The sequence below is a fragment of the Notechis scutatus genome, chromosome 1 (assembly GCF_049901735.1).
Source record: "Notechis scutatus isolate UNSWTSFEM ecotype Mainland chromosome 1, rNotScu1.2, whole genome shotgun sequence".
Classification (NCBI taxonomy): domain Eukaryota; kingdom Metazoa; phylum Chordata; class Lepidosauria; order Squamata; family Elapidae; genus Notechis; species Notechis scutatus.
This window is the reverse complement of record NC_142009.1, coordinates 36,049,843-36,067,071: the sequence shown is the minus strand read 5'-3', so window position 1 is coordinate 36,067,071 and position 17,229 is coordinate 36,049,843. Positions and strand designations below refer to the sequence as shown.

Below are 17,229 nucleotides of genomic sequence, written 5' to 3'. Positions count from 1 at the left end.
CTCATCAGGAGCATGCTCAGGTGTTGTAGGGAGGTCATATAGGCACATGGAGGCCACACACACTACTGAGCCTCATTTTGACTTGTTTTAAGGACATTACATCAAAGTTGGATCAGCCTGTAGTGTTTTTTTCCACTTTGATTTTGAGTGTAACTCCAAATCCAGACCTCCATGGGTTGCTAAATTTGATTTCCATTGATAATTTTTGTGTGATTTTGCTGTCAGCACATTCAACTATGTAATGAACAAAGTATTTAATAAGAATATTTCATTCATTCAGATCTAAGATGTATTATTTTTGTGTTCCCTTTAGTTTTTTGAGCAGTGTAGTATAGTAAGTATAGAAAACTGGAATATTTATTTTATACAGATAATCCTTACCACAGTTCATTTAGTGACTGTTCGAAGTTACAACGGCACTGAAAAAAGTGACTTAAGACTGTTTTTCACACTTACAATCGTTGCAATATCTCCATGGTCATGTGATCCAAATTCAAACACTTGACAACTGACTCATATTTACGACAGTTGTAGTGTCCTGGGGTCATGAGATTACCTTTTGTGACCTTTTGACAAATAAAGACAATGGGGAAGCCAGATTCATTTAACAACCATATTACTAACTTAATCACTGCAGTGATTCACTTAACTGTGGCAAAAAAGATCATAAAATGGGGTAAAATTCACTTAACTCTCTTGGCAACAAATTTTGAGCTCTATTGTGGTTGTAAGTTGAGGACTACCTGTATTCTACCAATTAACTGTGGATATAGAGTTAAATGAATTTCTTATGACTAAATAAAGAATTATATAGTTAAAAGTTATATATAACCCTTAGTTATATAGAAAATAGTTCTGTTTTGTTCAGTATTGAGGAAGGAGTAGCTTATCCTCCACATCAAATTGCAATCACAACCATATGTCTTAATATATGGTACAAACCACTGCTAACCCAAAAACTTATAGTGCGGGAAAGGAAAACAGAATATGTTCAATATTACTGAAAATGTAAACCAGTATATTGTTTAAAATATTTTGAAAAATATTTTCAGAACAAGGCACTGAAGAAGTAAAAAAACTCCTACTACTTCTGCTTGGTTGTGCTGTTCAGGTAAGGTCTGCTAATTTTTTGAACTATCTATAATTTTATTTGAGTGACACAATGTTATCTTCCTAGTCTTATATATAATTAAACATTGCTAATATCTTTTTCTGCTAAGATTATTTTTTCTCTTGAATGTTTATGGTGCAAAAATTCACCTAATAACATTACATGTTTAAATCCCCTACATTGGGAAATACCCAAGAACCCTATACAATAAAACAAGAAATGGATATCCTAGTCCATGAGAAAGTGGTTGTAAGGCTCTAATAATATTGTTAACAAGGCAAAAAGAGACACAAGTGCTTGTTAGAGCTTCAATGGATAAGTGCTATTTTGAAGGTCTGTTTTCAGGGAGTTAGTGTATATGAGGGTTGTCAAACTCCCGGCCCATGGGCTGGATGCGTCATGTTATGGCCATACCGACACCTGGTTTAGCGAAGGGGGAAAAGTCCTGATACGTCATGTGATGCCGCCATGACAATAATATGCACCCCTGGTGTATATTATAAGGAAGGTAGTCTTGTCATGCTGCAACCTTGCCTGAGCAAAGGGGCTAAAGCATTTTTGATAGCCAATCTCAATAAAAATAGTTTAGCATTTCTGTAGCGTTGAAGAGATTGCCATTTATAGCCTCTAAATCAAGGATAGAAAATGTGTATCATATTTTAGCAGAACCAGCCAGTATTGCCAGTAAGCAGAGAATATATTTTAGCAACATCTTAATGATCTCACATTTCCCAGCCCTGTTCTAAATCAGAGGTCGCCAACCTTTTGGACCTCAGGGACCACCAAACTCATAATTTTAAATCCCGCGGACCACTAATATGAATCCAACATGCCGCTTGCTGAAGTGCCTGGACTCCCACTGGCAGGATGGGGTCCTTCAGCCACTTAGCTTGGCTGCTTGTTTTTGCAACCTTAAATACTCAGTCATTTGGACCTGTTTCCCACAGAAAACAAAACACCGGGATCTCATCTCATCTCTCTCTCTCTCTCTCTCTCTCTCTCTCTCTCTCTCTCTCTCTCTCTCTCTCTCTCTCCCTCTCTCCCTCCCTCCCTCCCTCCCTCTCTCTCTCTTTCTCCCTCTCTCTTTCGCTTTCTCCCTCTCTCTTTCGCTTTCTCCCTCTCTCTTTCCCTCCCTCCCCCCCTCTTTCTCCCTTTCTCCCTCTTTCTCTCTCTCTTTCCCTCCCTCCCTCTCTCTTTCTCCCTCTTTCTCTTCCCCCTCTGTCCCTAGGGGTGGGGATGGGGGGAAAGGAACCTCTGAATTGGTGCTGGGTGGTGAGAATCTGATGTCTGGAGGCCGATGAGCCACGTGCCAAGACCAGATGGCTGGTGGGAAGGTGGGGCAACAGTGGTGATACCGGCGGTGGATGGAGACCATGGCATCAGAGCCCTTCCCGGGTGTTCCCTGGCCTGCGAGGGGGTGGTGGGAAGGAACCTTGGAACTGGTGTTATCTCCTGCCTCCGCACATCGAGGAGGTCGAGGAGCTGCCAGCGGTGCCCTCAGGTGAAGATGTGAGGGGAAGGGTCGACCCCTCCCCCCAGGAGCTTCTCTTCCTCCTCGCCAGAAACGCTCACACACAAAACGCTCACCACCCCTCTGGCACCCGACAAGTCTCCTCCTTCCCACTGGGCATATGAGCATGGCGAGGAGGAAGAGGGGGTTGAGCCTCCACCTTGCAACATCTTCACCTGAGGGCATAGCTGGTAGCCGCTTTCTGCGGCTCAGGAGGTCTGCGCTCTTCCCGCTGCTGCTCGGCCTCCTCAATGTGCTGAGGTAGGAGGCAGCAGCCATGGCACGGGTTTGGTAGGGAGACTGCAGGTTTGCCCCACCTCCCCGCCAGCCATCTGGTCTTCAGCACGCTACAGCCCACCAAAATTTTCTCACGGATCACCAGTGGGCTGCAGCCCATCGGTTGATGACCACTTTTCTAAATAAAAGTCTCCAAGTAAATTAAAGATAGACCCTTCAATAAAAGAAGTAGAAATGGTTTTTTTGGAATCAAAGGATAATAAAATGAGAATATAACTATACAATTTCTTCTCTTTCCGGTTCGTAAGACCGAGTGTTCTTTTTTTGTTTTTTTCCCTTTTGTGTATGCAATGTCGATATGTTTTTAATTGTAAATTTAATAAAATTTATTTATATATAAAAAAAGAGAATATAACTATACAATTTCTATTGTATTGCAGTACAGTAGAAACTTTTAAAATGGAACTATTGATCACAGTTTTAATCTATCAGACAGCCATGATGGCCGATGCTTATTGGGAGCAGGAAGGCAATATGCCAAACTTAAAGGAGTTGAAAAAGTACAATGCATGATAAACAAATCACAAATCTTCCTGTAAATATTTTATTTTATGCTGATGTGTGTTTATTAACTATTTCAGGTGTATTACATTGATAAGAAAAAGCTAATAATAATTATTTTGTTTAGCTACCTATAGAATAAATACTAATTAAAATTTATATTTAGTGCCAGAAGAAAGAAGAATTCATTGAAAGAATACAGAGTTTAGATTTTGATGTAAGAGCAGCTGTTGCTGCCCATATACAAGAGGTAAATATCTTGTTTATTATTACAAAATACTAATTTATTAAAAATATTTTAAAGGCAGTCAAATGTCTTTATAATAATTTATTCTGCAGAATGTTTATTGTATTTGAAAAAATATATATTTCTTATTAAATAAAAAAGATCAGCCATTTCTTCTCATCGAATTGATGAGCTTATGCAAGAAGCCAAAGACATGAAGCCATGGAGAAGCCATTGAAAAGTTGTTAAAGCAACAACTGTAGAAATATGCATTAAGCTCAGGGACTTGTTTTAGAAAGAGATCAAACTGGTTTGCCTCTGACTTTCACAGGTATAATGGAAGGGGGAAAACATACTTCAGCCTATCTCAATAAAGCTTCCTCTGGAGCTCCTGCCTCATACTGTATGTGGTGCATTATTAGAACAATCCATCTCCTGGATCTGATTGTTTTCTGATTTTTTGTGGGAGGTCATCCTGTTATTATAGCAGTTGATTTATGGAAATCATAGATTACATATCAATAAAACTGTACCTGGATGTCAAATTCTCAGAAAGCCAAATTGATTCTTTCTAAGGAATTACATGTAGGAAATTGTATATTACTTGAATTCTTAGTATGAAACCCTCTTTTCTTAGTTTGTGGGTATCTTGAAATATCAAATATATTAGATCAAGTCTGAGAAGTTGGAGTTAATTATAAAGAGTAGCAATGCTTCAGTCTTATTTGATAAGAAGGCATCACCAGGAATAGTCTACTCTGTGTATTGTTAAACTGGAACAAGAAAGAACGATGGTTAGAGGCTTAAGTGATAGAATTAACAGTGGTCAATTTAACTGAGGAAAGATGAAAGAAGCTAGATAAGTTTTCACCTGAAGAAAAGATTGAAAGTGGTGAATTAACAATATTTTATTAATTTTAAAATTTTGTGAACAAGGAGGTTAGTTGAAACAATTTCTTAAAAGGGTTAAATGTAAATAAAGTATATCTGCCTTGGCCATTATAAATCTCATTCAAAACTAATGAAAATCCAGTTTCTATGGTAACTCAATAGTGATTTCACAAAAATAACCAATTTGATCTGGTGGTTAAGGCAATTATATAATTTAAAGTAAATACCATTGAATTCAGTAGGACAACAATTCTATCAGCCAACAAATCAATTTAGGAATTACGTTTTCTGGCCATGAACATGGTCCTGTTTGAAATTCAGTTAGCTAAGGTCAAAATACGCCTTTATAAATAAATTAGAAAATACATTAAAATAAAAAGGGTGAAAGAATTAGGCAGTGTGACATCCTTTACAATCTCCAGGGGGAAAAAAGCCAATTTGATCTAGTGGTTAAGGCACCAGGCTAGAAACCAGGAGACTTGAATTCTAGCCCTGTCAGAGGCATAAAAACTGGCTGGGTGACTTTGAGCCTCTCTCTCTCAGCCAACCAACTTCAAAGGGTTATTGTGATGGGGAAAATAGGAAAAGAAGGATTAAAGTATGTTCACCACCTTAAGCTATTTATAAAAAACAATAATGCCAGGATAAAAATAAATAAATTAATTAATAATGTATGTGCTAGTTGTGACTGCATGGAAGATCAGAAAACAGTGCAAAGACAGTACTTTATTTCTTCTCTAGCTGATGGAAGATGTTTGTTCATTAGATTAAACAAGAATAATTGTATCCCTTATTGTATATGTCCTTTCTGTTTATGCACAGAGGTAAGGAAGATAACATGCCAGGAATGAGCTCTTTGAAGAAAATATGAAAATAAAAATGTGATATTTTAGGTAGTATTTTAAAAATTCAGCGTATTCCAAACAGAAATAGAGCACTCTATAATAATTGAAAATATTAATTATTAAAACTAATTATCCAGTGCTCACTGTTTGCATTTTAATGTCTACACAGGATTAAGATATGACTTCAAATGCATAGGCTTTTTTCCCCTGGCAAAGTGAGTTAGAAGAAAAATTAGAGAAATCACTAGTAGATGAGTTAATTTCTAATTAGAGACAACGCAAGGAAAAATACAATTTTAAAAAGATAAGAGAATTGATAACCTTCAGAGGTGAATTTTTCTAAGAATATAGTGTAGTAGCAGAATAGTTCTAAAAATTGATTAAAATGCACATAATTTGTTCATTAAAACAAGCTTGAACTCCAATCTTTTTCACATTTAGTTACACTTAATTAGTACAAATTTAGCAATCTAATTATTTAAATACAATAGTTTTACATCATTGTTATTTATTCTTTGTAGGTAACTCATAATCAGGAAAATGTGTTTGATCTCCAGTGGATGGATGACAGTGCTGTGGCTCAAGATTATATTGAACCTCTCCTAAAAAACATGGCATTGCATTTAAAACGACTTATAGATGAGCGAGATGAGCATTCTGAGGTATTAACAGCATTTTTTTAAAAATAAAGTTTTATTGAGTTTTAACGAAACAAATAAAACATCTTATTTGAGTACAGCATGGTTCCGGGTTATCACATTTCCATAGAGACACAATTTCATATGCATATTCATATTATATATTCAACTTCATATCTTATTACTCTTTTTCCAACTTCTCACTATTTCTCCCTTTACCTCTCTTAATTTTCTTTTATGATTATCTCATTGTCTTCTTATTTAATTGTATTTCTTTTACCTAAATTTCTATATCTTTTTATTCATTATACTTATACTTTCATCTGTCTTGTTTACAATTTCATTATGTTCTCTTCTAACATTCTTACAAAGCAAAATTCCCTCTATGATTGCCAATTGGAGTGCAACACCTTTAAGTCTTATTGTTATTATCATATGAAATCTCATTAAACATTAAATTTGTGCATTCTAAAATTATAACATTCAAATTTCTAATATCTATTTTATATCATGTAAATCTCATCATTCAGACTCTGCTTGGTACTTCCCCTTGAAAATGTAAAAAGAAAAAACAGCAAAAACAATATATATATATATATATATATATATATATATATATATATATATATATTTATATGATATATATATATTATATGTGGATCTTTGGTTATATATATATTATTGTTAAATATATATATATATTGTTCTGCGAGATATATATATGTATATGTATATGTATATGTATAATGTATATGTATATGTATATGTATATATATATATATATATATATGGCAGTCAGCTTTGTTCGGGTATTTTCCCACGTGATTATAGTTGTGCTTTTAAAGTTGTAGCAACGTTTCGACAGAATCTCATTTGCCATCATCAGGCTTCTGTATTGTGTTTGTCTGCGAGTCAGACTTTTACAGTTGTTTCAGTTTTAAATTTGGGGCTAGCCAATGTGTGTCTTGATTGGCTGGCAACATTGTGTTCCTGTATTGGAGGTTTTTAGTGCAGCTTGGCTCCGAGTAAATGGACGGCTATCATTTGTTAGGAAGCTAGGTTTCATCTGGGTGCCTGGATGGGATGTGTTTGAGCTGGAGGTATCAGGGGGGATCTGTTTGTGCCCAGAGATTGAAAAAAGACCTGAAAGCATGAATAGAAGAGATGATTCCACCAGACTGTCAATTATTTGGAAGCCTGCACTCACAAACAAAAAAATCTCCACACCACACGCCAGGCAAATACCTGGGCACAAACAGATCCCCCCTGATACCTCCAGTTCAAACACACCCCAACCAGGCACCCAGATGAAACCTAGCTTCCTAATAAATGATAGCCATCCATTTACTCGGAGCCAAGCTGCACTAAAAGCCTCCAATACAGGAACACAATGTTGCCAGCCAACCAAGACAAAAAAAAAAGCCACAAAACAGACAGAAGATATTAGAAACACCAATCAAGCAGAACACAGCAAACTCCAAGACCAATAAACACAGACCAAGACTCCCAACCAATCAGGATGAAGAAAAAACCATTCTGTCATAGCAGTAGGCTAGCCCCAAATTTAAAACTGAAACAACTGTAAAAGTCTGACTCACAGACGAACACAACACAGAAGCCTGATGATGGCAGATGAGATTCTGCCGAAACGTTGCTACAACTTTAAAAGCACAACTATAATGACGTGGGAAAATACCCGAACAAAGCTGAATACCATTCATATATATACATATATATACATATATATACATCTATCTATCTATCTATCTATCTATCTATCTATCTATCTATCTATCTATCTATCTATCTATATCATCCATCTATCCATCCATCCATCCTTGGTTATTCGGGTTTTCTCCCGCGTAAAATTGGAAGTATCTAGGCAACGTTTCAGGCTTGTGTCTTCGGCTCTGTCTTCCTCCCCTTTCTGCATCTTCTTTCTGTTTTTTAAGATTCATCTTCAATTCCTCCAGGAGTGATGCCATTTTAAACACTTTTGAACAACCACCCGATTGACTTTAAGTAAAAACAGAAAAAGAAAGAAAAAACCAATGATCCCAGGCTGTTCCTTCTTGTTTCTTTCCTTTCCTTTTCCTTTCCGTGGGTTACTGTATCTTTTAATAAGATTTCAGTTACAATGTATCCTCAATGTATCCTCTTTTCAAAGTTTCGCTGTTAATCCTCTTTATTTTTCCTGGTGGCACTCCATTTTTTCATTATTCCAAGTTCCACCCTTGCCTCTACTCTTCTCGTTTTTAGAGCTTTAAAATGACCAAAGAAAAAATCTTTATTCTCCTTTTGACACTTAGATTTCAGCTTAAAGTTGCCTATTAGTGTCAAAATAAATTAATATAAATTTCTTTCCATACCATTTGTAATTGTCAATATAAAGGTTAAAAATGGGTTTTTAACCTCCTTTTCTCTCTCCTTCGCCACTTAAAGATCTTCTTTCAGAAGTATCCCTCTAAGTACTTTTAGATTCAGGATACCTTGCTTAGATGTTCTCTGTTGTTTAGCCCGGTCTGTCCTGCTTTCCTATTTGTCTTCCTCCTGCACAATCTTATCCAATTGGGTTCTTCTTTGAGGTGGCCATTTCTGACCACCACTGCAACTGCCTTCGGGAAAGAGAATTTAGACCAGCCAAGGAGGAGAGATGCGGCTCCCCTCCACTCAGCTAGCAATCTCCCCCCTCTTCACCACCTCTACGGGGTAGCTTCAGCCCTGAATCCAAAAGATCGGGGCGCTCCAGCGGCAAGCACAGATCAAAACCGTGCACGATCGCGGATTTCGGTGTGTCGCTGAAGAAACCCAAACCGGAAGCCTGCATTTTTTATTTTTATTTTTTAGGATTTTGTTGATTAGCAATGAAATGAAGAAATAAAATAACTAAGTAACAATTTGCAAAATCTGAAGGGTTCCACTTCCATATACTTAACTGAAAAATATTTTTTTATGTCACAGACTATCATAGAGCTTTCTGAAGAACGAGATTCTCTTCATTTTCTACCTCATGCATCAGCAGCACAATCACCTTGTGGATCTCCAGGAATGAAATGCACTGAAAGCAGACAACACTTATCAGTAGAATTAGCAGATGCCAAAGCAAAGATTAGAAGGCTTAGACAAGAGCTGTAAGTACATAGTAATAAAGAATAATTATTAGAACTAGTAAACATCAAGAGTCCCCAAGGACAGTTGCCCACCTGCAAGGAAGCATTTGTTCCTTGGACCTAGCAAGTAGGTTTTTTTCAGCTTGGATTGGTATGAATCATTTATTAATTTACTATTAGAGTTTTCTAAGGTCTTAATAAAACCATCAAGCTGCAACAGATGAATTTTTTCCTTTAGAAACAGAATTAGTATGCTTGGCTTTTTGAACCTTCTACATTTGTAATAGTTAAAATATAAAATTTAGTCTGAAATAAATTTAAATTATGAGGAACTGGGAACAAGCAGTCCTCTATTTACAACCATAATTGAGTCCAGAATAAATCATTGCAGTCATAACTCCAGCTTGATTTTTACCACTGCTTTTACAATGGTCTGTGGTTGTAAGTCAGAATTCAGTTTATCCAGTGGGTATTTTTGTTGGAAAGTGACAAAAAGAGTTTCAAAATGCGATCACATTGACCATAGGTCATTGTAACTAGTCAGTTGCCAAGGGCCCAAGATGAAATCACATGGTTGTGCTGATGGTGTAACTTAAGACATGTAATAATTAGAGCTTTGAACAGTCATTAAGGATGGGCATAAGTTGTGAGCTATCCATAAACTATCATTGACAAAGAGTACATTCATTGCCTTAAACTTCTTTTAAAATAAAAACACAGGAGATTATTGTTAAATATTACCAAATTTAAGAAGTTTTAAATGCATATTTTGTAAACAATTTGTTTATAATCTTACTCATGTATACTCATGTACATAAATTATACTCATGTATAATTACATGTATTATCAGTATACCTATTAATTTTAATTGGAAGCACTGTAGCTGAACATTTTAAAAAAGACTTAAAATGTAAGTATTCTGTGAAATGAATAAAATTAAGAATGTGATGAAATGATATAGAATGAGGTTGAAAGAAGATAATTCCAGAAGGATTATTTTAATATTTGTATTGAAAAGATAGTTTTATGTTAAAGAGTGGAATTAAATAATTCCTTTCCAAGAAAAGGAAAAGCATTTATTACTGTCAGAATGTTAAAAATAGTAAGGCTGTGGCTGTTGAAGGTGTGACTGGAGAAACATTAAAACATGGATGCTGTTTGCTTATGAAATAGTTCTGTGCTAAATAGGTAGAAGATATATTATTCTTTATTGAGATAACTTGCAAATAAAGAATATAAAAATATAGATAATAATAGCTAGTGAGAACAGAAATACTAGATACAAAAATAAAAGGCTGGGATTAAGAGAACAACTATGTAGAATAAAGTATAAATGTATAAATAAGAAATAAAATAATGGAAATAGACATAGAACTTAGCTCTAATGATAATTAGAAAAGCCATAACAACATTAGTAAAATAAATCCTTTTTTTAAAAAATCAAACTGCCCCACAAAAGGAATAAAATTGTTTGTTTGCGGTCTGTGTCACTGATAAAAATACATATGACAATAAGGATGTGTGATGTCTCTTTTGATATGTCAACTTTAGAGGTGTGTTGACTGGGAATATGAATATAGGTGTACTTTTATATGCAGTTGATGCTGTGCTGTTTACTGTGATCCCAGATGATTTGCAGTAAACAATAAATGTGGAGTTTAGAATGTTGACTTGAAAATTAGCATATTGAACACCAAGATTTGATATGGAAAATGAAGTGGACAGTTCTAAATTGTACATAAATGGTTAAAAAACAGAACATGTAATTGAATTAATGCACTTTGTGTGGTCTCTCTTACTAGTTAGTAACTGTTTTAGATTAAGCAAATGCCTATAAGCAAGAAGAGGCCTACCACCCAAGTATGTGTATGTTTGTTGTAAAATACATATGTGCTCACTCCCTTTTAGAGACTTTGGGTTTCTTATGGATTACTACTGTATAAGCATGCATTTAATCTCAAAAGGTTAAAATAGCTTAGAAGTAGATCTGAGGGAACAGATTTTAAAAGCATTTGTATTATAAATGTAAAGTAAAAATAGGTATAATTTTTTTCTATCTATAACTGAACATCTATGCACATTCAGTACTTTCTCCCCCTCCCCTGGTACTTTTTGTTTGTCTGCTTATTAGGTGGTACTCCTAGTGTGGGTATAGGCAAAAAAAACACCTATGTAGGTTCTCATCAGTAAGCTCAGATTTCAGAAAGCTAAACTTTCCAAGTAAAATGATATTGTTTAATATCACATGTTCTAGTTAAAATTGTATTGTGTTTTGCCAATGGAATTATTTACAAATGCATGCCAACTAAGCAGAAAATGTTAGAGCCCTTGTTGAGGATACCTACTCAGTCTTCTGCATAACTCTCTATAGATTTTTTTTCTTTTTACGACTCATCTAATCCATTTTATCAGGGTGGAGTCGGGGTGACTGAATGGAGCTGAGCATTTGCCAGCCCGATGCTCTTCCTGACACTATGTGGAGTTTGCAGCATATATTTTCTCTTTGCGCCCTGGTAAAGAAATATCTGTCCCTGCCTAGGATTAAACTCTCAACCCTTCCAAGTGGGAGGCGAGCTTCTTCATCACTAGGCCACCTTGCCATTCAATAGCTTTGTATAGATATAACAATATATTTGTATACTATCAAAACACAGTACTTTTTTTAAAAAGTAATTTTGGAAAAAATAGATATATAGTACATAACTTGATAAAAGGGTATTTATGTTTTCAATAAATTTTAACCTGAGTTGAGTCACAGCTGTGCTACAATTATATAACTTCCAGTTTTCTTTTCTCATGAGTTCCAAGAGCTATAGACATGTTTGCCATTAATAGTGGGAGAGTGTGCTTTTGTACCAGTGCCTAAGGTTATTCATTGGTTATAAATGGTGCTGATGTCCATATCAGTAAAATTCCTGAAGAGTCTGCAATTCCCACAAATACTTGCTTGTACAGTAGCTTTTTAAATATAATCCAAGACTATAAGTTTCATGATTGTCAAAGTTGTATCCTAACTGTGATTTGATAAAGCAATGTATATTGAGGTTTCTAAATCTGTGGCTAATTAATTACACAGTGATGTGAAATAGGAGTTTAACATAGAAGTTTCAGAATCATTGTTAAATCCAGTCTAGCAATGAAATGAGTTTAAGATTGCCACCTGTTCTCTGCCTGAAGGGCCAGTTTCTAATCCTTAGCTGCAATTGTGCATGTGAAATGCTTTAAACATTAGATAAATGCTGCAAAGTTTATGGCTAATTAAGCCATTATGGTGCTTGCTCAATAAATAATACAGCAGGGATGAAGAGTCTTAACATATGCTTGTCCTCTAGTACTAAGGTCAAATTTTCTATATTTGTTCTGGACACAGAATGGCTCGGTAATTTTATGGTAATAAGGTTTTTCTGTTGTAATTTCCTGTCAGAATTTGATGCTAAGAAACATTTCTAGGCCCCTTGAAAGCTGTTCCTTAGGTACATTTTATTATTTCACTTTGAATATTATTTGACGTGTTTCATTATTAGAATTGTATTGAACTGCAGTATGGTAGGCTGAGCTTCAAATATTGTTTTGAGAGAGAGAGGAGCATGAAATGGGAACATTTATATTCAGAGCCAGCCCCTCCATCTCTTACCCCCCTACACACACACACACATACAGACAAAGACCAACAGATTTACAAGAGAGTTTCAACTGGATCATCTAAAATGGGCAAAGTATATTATTATCTCTATTTAATTACTTTTTTATTTGAACAAAATACAAAGCTTTAAAAACTTAGTCATGGTGAGTACAAAAATACAAAAAAAAAGACCATTTTTGATGACTCAGATATTGGGTGTCTGTTGAAATGAGCCTAGCCAAGATATTCTATAAACAGCTGTACTAGGGAAGTTAATGCAAATTGCTGTTATTAATTTGACTGACATGTAATAGCCTAAATAGTGAACATTGGTGTAGAATGTATAATTAAAAGCAATCCCATTACACTTAATTGAATAGCTCATTGGAAGTGTATATATTTCTGAGAATATTTTTACATTTTACCAATATGTTTTATTTATTTACAAATAACATTTTTGCCTATAAAATGCTAATATCTTTTAATGATTGTCAGTACTATCCGATGTGCTGGTATGCTAAAGTAATTCCCATTAGTTCTGTACATTTTAAATAACATTGCATTTAAATTGGATACAAAGCATGGTGGTTAAGTAAATATTTATGAGAAGCTGTGGTTTGACATAAGAACTGTCATTATTTAAAACAGGCCCTATATTGAAAAGTTCATTAGCTCCAGCTTTGATATTATGTATAAAATACATGCTGTGCAATAGATGCATACATATAAAATGGTTGAATATTTTTATGTTTGGAACTTATATTTTTGTAATTTGAAAATGAAATAAACATTTTTGACTGAATATTTCTATAATTTCTGATTTAAATAGGATGTCTTGCAGATAAACATGTTTGCTGTTATGAACATATTTCAGTTAACTTGATGAAAAGCAAACATATATTAACCTATTGGAATTCAGCTTTAATAATCTGATTCCTTTGGGGATGACAGTGAAGAATAATCCCACTGTCCAGTTTAAGCTTCTCAGAAAGAAAAATATGAGTGATAAAATAATATTCTCTTGGGAAAAAAATGAGTTTCCCTTAACCTGAAGATTGTACTGTAGGTTTCTGTTTTAGAGAAATAATACAAATTCTTATCCATATGTTGTCTGTTCTGCATTCTACCTTCACATATGAAATACTGCTGTTTGTGCCATATTATATTCTTTCTGGAAAAATTCTCAGGTGATTTTGTGGAGAGAAGGATTGAAGTGGATTGATAATATGATGTCTTGGTTTATATGAAAGAAATGTCAGATTATACAACATCTATCTGTTGTATTCAATAAATATTAAAAGCTATGCCTATTTAATCTCTTTGCTGACAGATTTAATTCACAATGGAAATAAAAATAGATGATTTCCTCTGCTTTTTCAGCTACCCACCTACCTACCTTTGTCTTATATACAGGGAAGAAATGAGAGTTCATGAATGGAAGTTAATTGGCTTGATTTTGGACTTGACTTGACCACTTTAATGTCAGATTACTCTAAAAATATTTGGATAATGTTTGTCTTCTCCATGATAAGTTATACACGGAAAGCTGTGATAACAAAAAGTGCTAATGATGTTTTTCATTCAGTAATTGTCAGACTCTTGGTGATTCCGTGGGCCAGGTCTCTCCATGTCTTTCGATCTTGCACTTCTTTGAGTTTTTCTATGATCTGGCTGGTGTCAGCTTTGATGGTGTTCACCCAGCTTATTCTTTGACGGCCTGGTTTCCTCTTACTGCTATCTCTTCCAAACATATTTGCTTTGTCTAGTGAATTCCTCCTCATGACATGGCCAAAGTAAGACAGATGCCAAAGAAATCTCTCCACAAATATTAAGAGATTCATTTTTGAGATTTTGCCTTCCAGTGGTAGGTTCGGTGTTATGTACTCCAGTACTTGCTTGGTCATCTTTCTCATTTCAGTACTTGCTTGTTAGTTACCAAGAAATATGCAGGAACCTTCTCCAGCACCACAGCTCAAACAAGTCAATTTTCTTCTTGTCTTGCTTTTTTAAGACCCAACTTTCACAACCATAGCTACGAGGAACACAATAGAGCAGACTAACCTACATTTAGTTGCTGATGTCCTTGCTTTTCCATATTCAGCTACATTTATCATTGCTATATGACCCAGTGCAATCTGACATTTTATTTTGAGATTGTATTCACTGCTTTGAGTGATCTGCAATCCTAGGAAAGTGAATTCTTCCATGCATTCTATCTCTTCAGTGTCAGTTTCTATTGTCATGTTTCCATTCCTTGCTGTGGTCATCAGCTTGGTCTTCTTGATGTTCAGAAAGAGACTAAAAATCTCACTTTCTTCTTTGATTTTCTTGATCAGATGTTTTAGGCCTTCTTTGGTTTCTGAGAGGAGTGTTGTATCATGAGCATATTGAACATTGCTGATGTTTCTTCCACAACTTATATCCCGATTTTTATTCAAGATCTAGCTTCCTCATGATCACTTTGGCACACAGATTAAATAAGAAAGGGAGATAATGCAACCTTGACACATCACTTTCTCTATCTTAAACTATTCAGGGTTTTCATATGGTGTTCACACTGTGTCTTCCTGATTTGAGTATCCTGAGTGCACCAACTTGACCAGATGTGCTGGTACCCTCATGTCCTGTAGGGCTCTCCATGGCTTCTCATGATCAACACAATCAAAGGCTTTCTTGTAATTGATGTAACAAATGTAAATGATCTTTTGATATTCACAAGATTTCTTCTGTAATCTGCAAATCTTCTATTGTGCAGATTTGCAATATGACTGCGGGTGCCATGACCCTTTTGGAAGCCAGCTTGGAAATATGGCAATTCCCTTTTGATGGTTCATACTAGACCTTGTTCTATTTTAAACAAAATCCTGCTGATGTGAGGGATGAGAGCAATTATGCAATAATTGGAACAATCCTTAGAATCACCCATTTTCAGCAGTAGAATAAACACTGAGGATTTCCAATCCTGTGGCCATGTGTTGATTTCCCAAATTTTCTGGCACAGGTGTCTAATGACTGTGAATGATATAGCAATGGTGTCAACAATTGGAATCTTGTGGTTTGGCAGTTGGCTCATTGCCCATCTGATTTCTTCCTCAGAGATGGTCGGTTCTATTTCAACTTCTCTTTCCCCATCATATCAAAGTACAAAGGGGCTTTCTGAACCCTCCACAACTGTTCCCAATCACTCTTTCTCAAATTTCTTTTAAGGAGCCTTAAATGAAAGACACAAGGAGTTTGCACAAACTTTATATGTTTATATGTTTCATTTCGCACTAATCCCCCATGTCAGAACTTTGTTGATTCACTTCAGGCTTTATGAGGGAAAATGGAAAGCTTTAGAAGAGAGGGAGTTGAGAAAAATCCATTGCATAAGCAGCTTTTTTTAAGGTACTACGAGTGTCCTTTGTTTTATCTAATTTACAATTTCAGAGTCTTCTAATGCTTCACTGATATCAAACAATGATAATAAAGAATGGTTATTATAAAATATTTTCTGTTTTGATATTAATGTTTCAAAACTGAAACTATGTATATATTATTTTAAATCTTGTATGCCATAATCATTTTAGAATATGTGACCTGTCTGGTACTGAACTGTAGAATTAGGAATATGCAAAAGTTGTCCATATCAAACTACTTCCAAGTCTTGCTTTTCTGTAAACTGTCAAATCCCAGTAAAAGCATAGAAGAGGAAGAAGTGCAGGATGGTCTAAACTAGAGCAGTGATGGTCCACCAACCTCCAGTTGGTGGACCATCACTGGGTCATGACATGCCAGAAACAGGGTCACACACACAAGCAAAGCCCCGTCTGTGGGATGCAGGCAGCACACAAAACTATGCGCCCTCTGGTCCACATAAAAACCTCTCTCCATGGAACCAATCCCTGATGCCCAAGATCATACCTCTACTGCACTAGAGTGAAATGAAGTGTCCCAGACTTCTCCAGAGCAGTCCATTCCCACATTAATTAATTTTACACACTCCTTGTTGAATATTTAATTAAATAATTATTAAATACGGGAGTAAATGTGAAACTGGATCCAACAATAATACTAAATTGCTACAAGATTTGTAAGCTAATATTAACTATTGTTGTATAATTGGAAGGCGAAGAAGAATGTCTTAATATGGAGAAAATATTGCTTTTGAAGGACTCAAAAATTACTTATCTATTACTCAAATTAATTAAAGCCAGAATCCATAATGAAGTTCTATATAACTGTTTTTTCCAAGGCAGAAAATTGACTCACTTGAGCTGTACATCTGCAGGGAGGATAGATTGAGGAGCTGTTGTTAGAGAATAATGAAGTATGTGAATAATGTATATAAATCTTCTCAACCTGTGGGATTCAACTGTTGTTAATGAGCAAGTACACAAGTTTCGCTATTATTTAAAATAAATAAGTAAAAATAAATAAAAAACAGCTTTTGGAAAAAGCAATAATCAGGAACAGAGATTTAGAGAATCCGGAATTT

At 35.2% G+C, this 17,229-nt stretch overlaps 1 protein-coding gene across 4 annotated transcripts in view; it reads left to right on the top strand.

Moving 5' to 3' along the window:
- The window catches only part of CCDC88A (coiled-coil and HOOK domain protein 88A), a 99,120-nt gene that overhangs the window by 15,208 nt on the left and 66,683 nt on the right, over positions 1 to 17,229 (top strand). For all 4 annotated transcript variants that reach the window (XM_087961052.1, XM_087961042.1, XM_087961036.1 and 1 more), the window contains exons 5-8: positions 1,053 to 1,111; positions 3,586 to 3,669; positions 5,903 to 6,043; positions 8,981 to 9,150. In XM_087961052.1, coding sequence (XP_087817178.1) covers positions 1,053 to 1,111; positions 3,586 to 3,669; positions 5,903 to 6,043; positions 8,981 to 9,150 — 454 coding nt within the window. The remainder of the gene's footprint in view (positions 1 to 1,052; positions 1,112 to 3,585; positions 3,670 to 5,902; positions 6,044 to 8,980; positions 9,151 to 17,229) is intronic.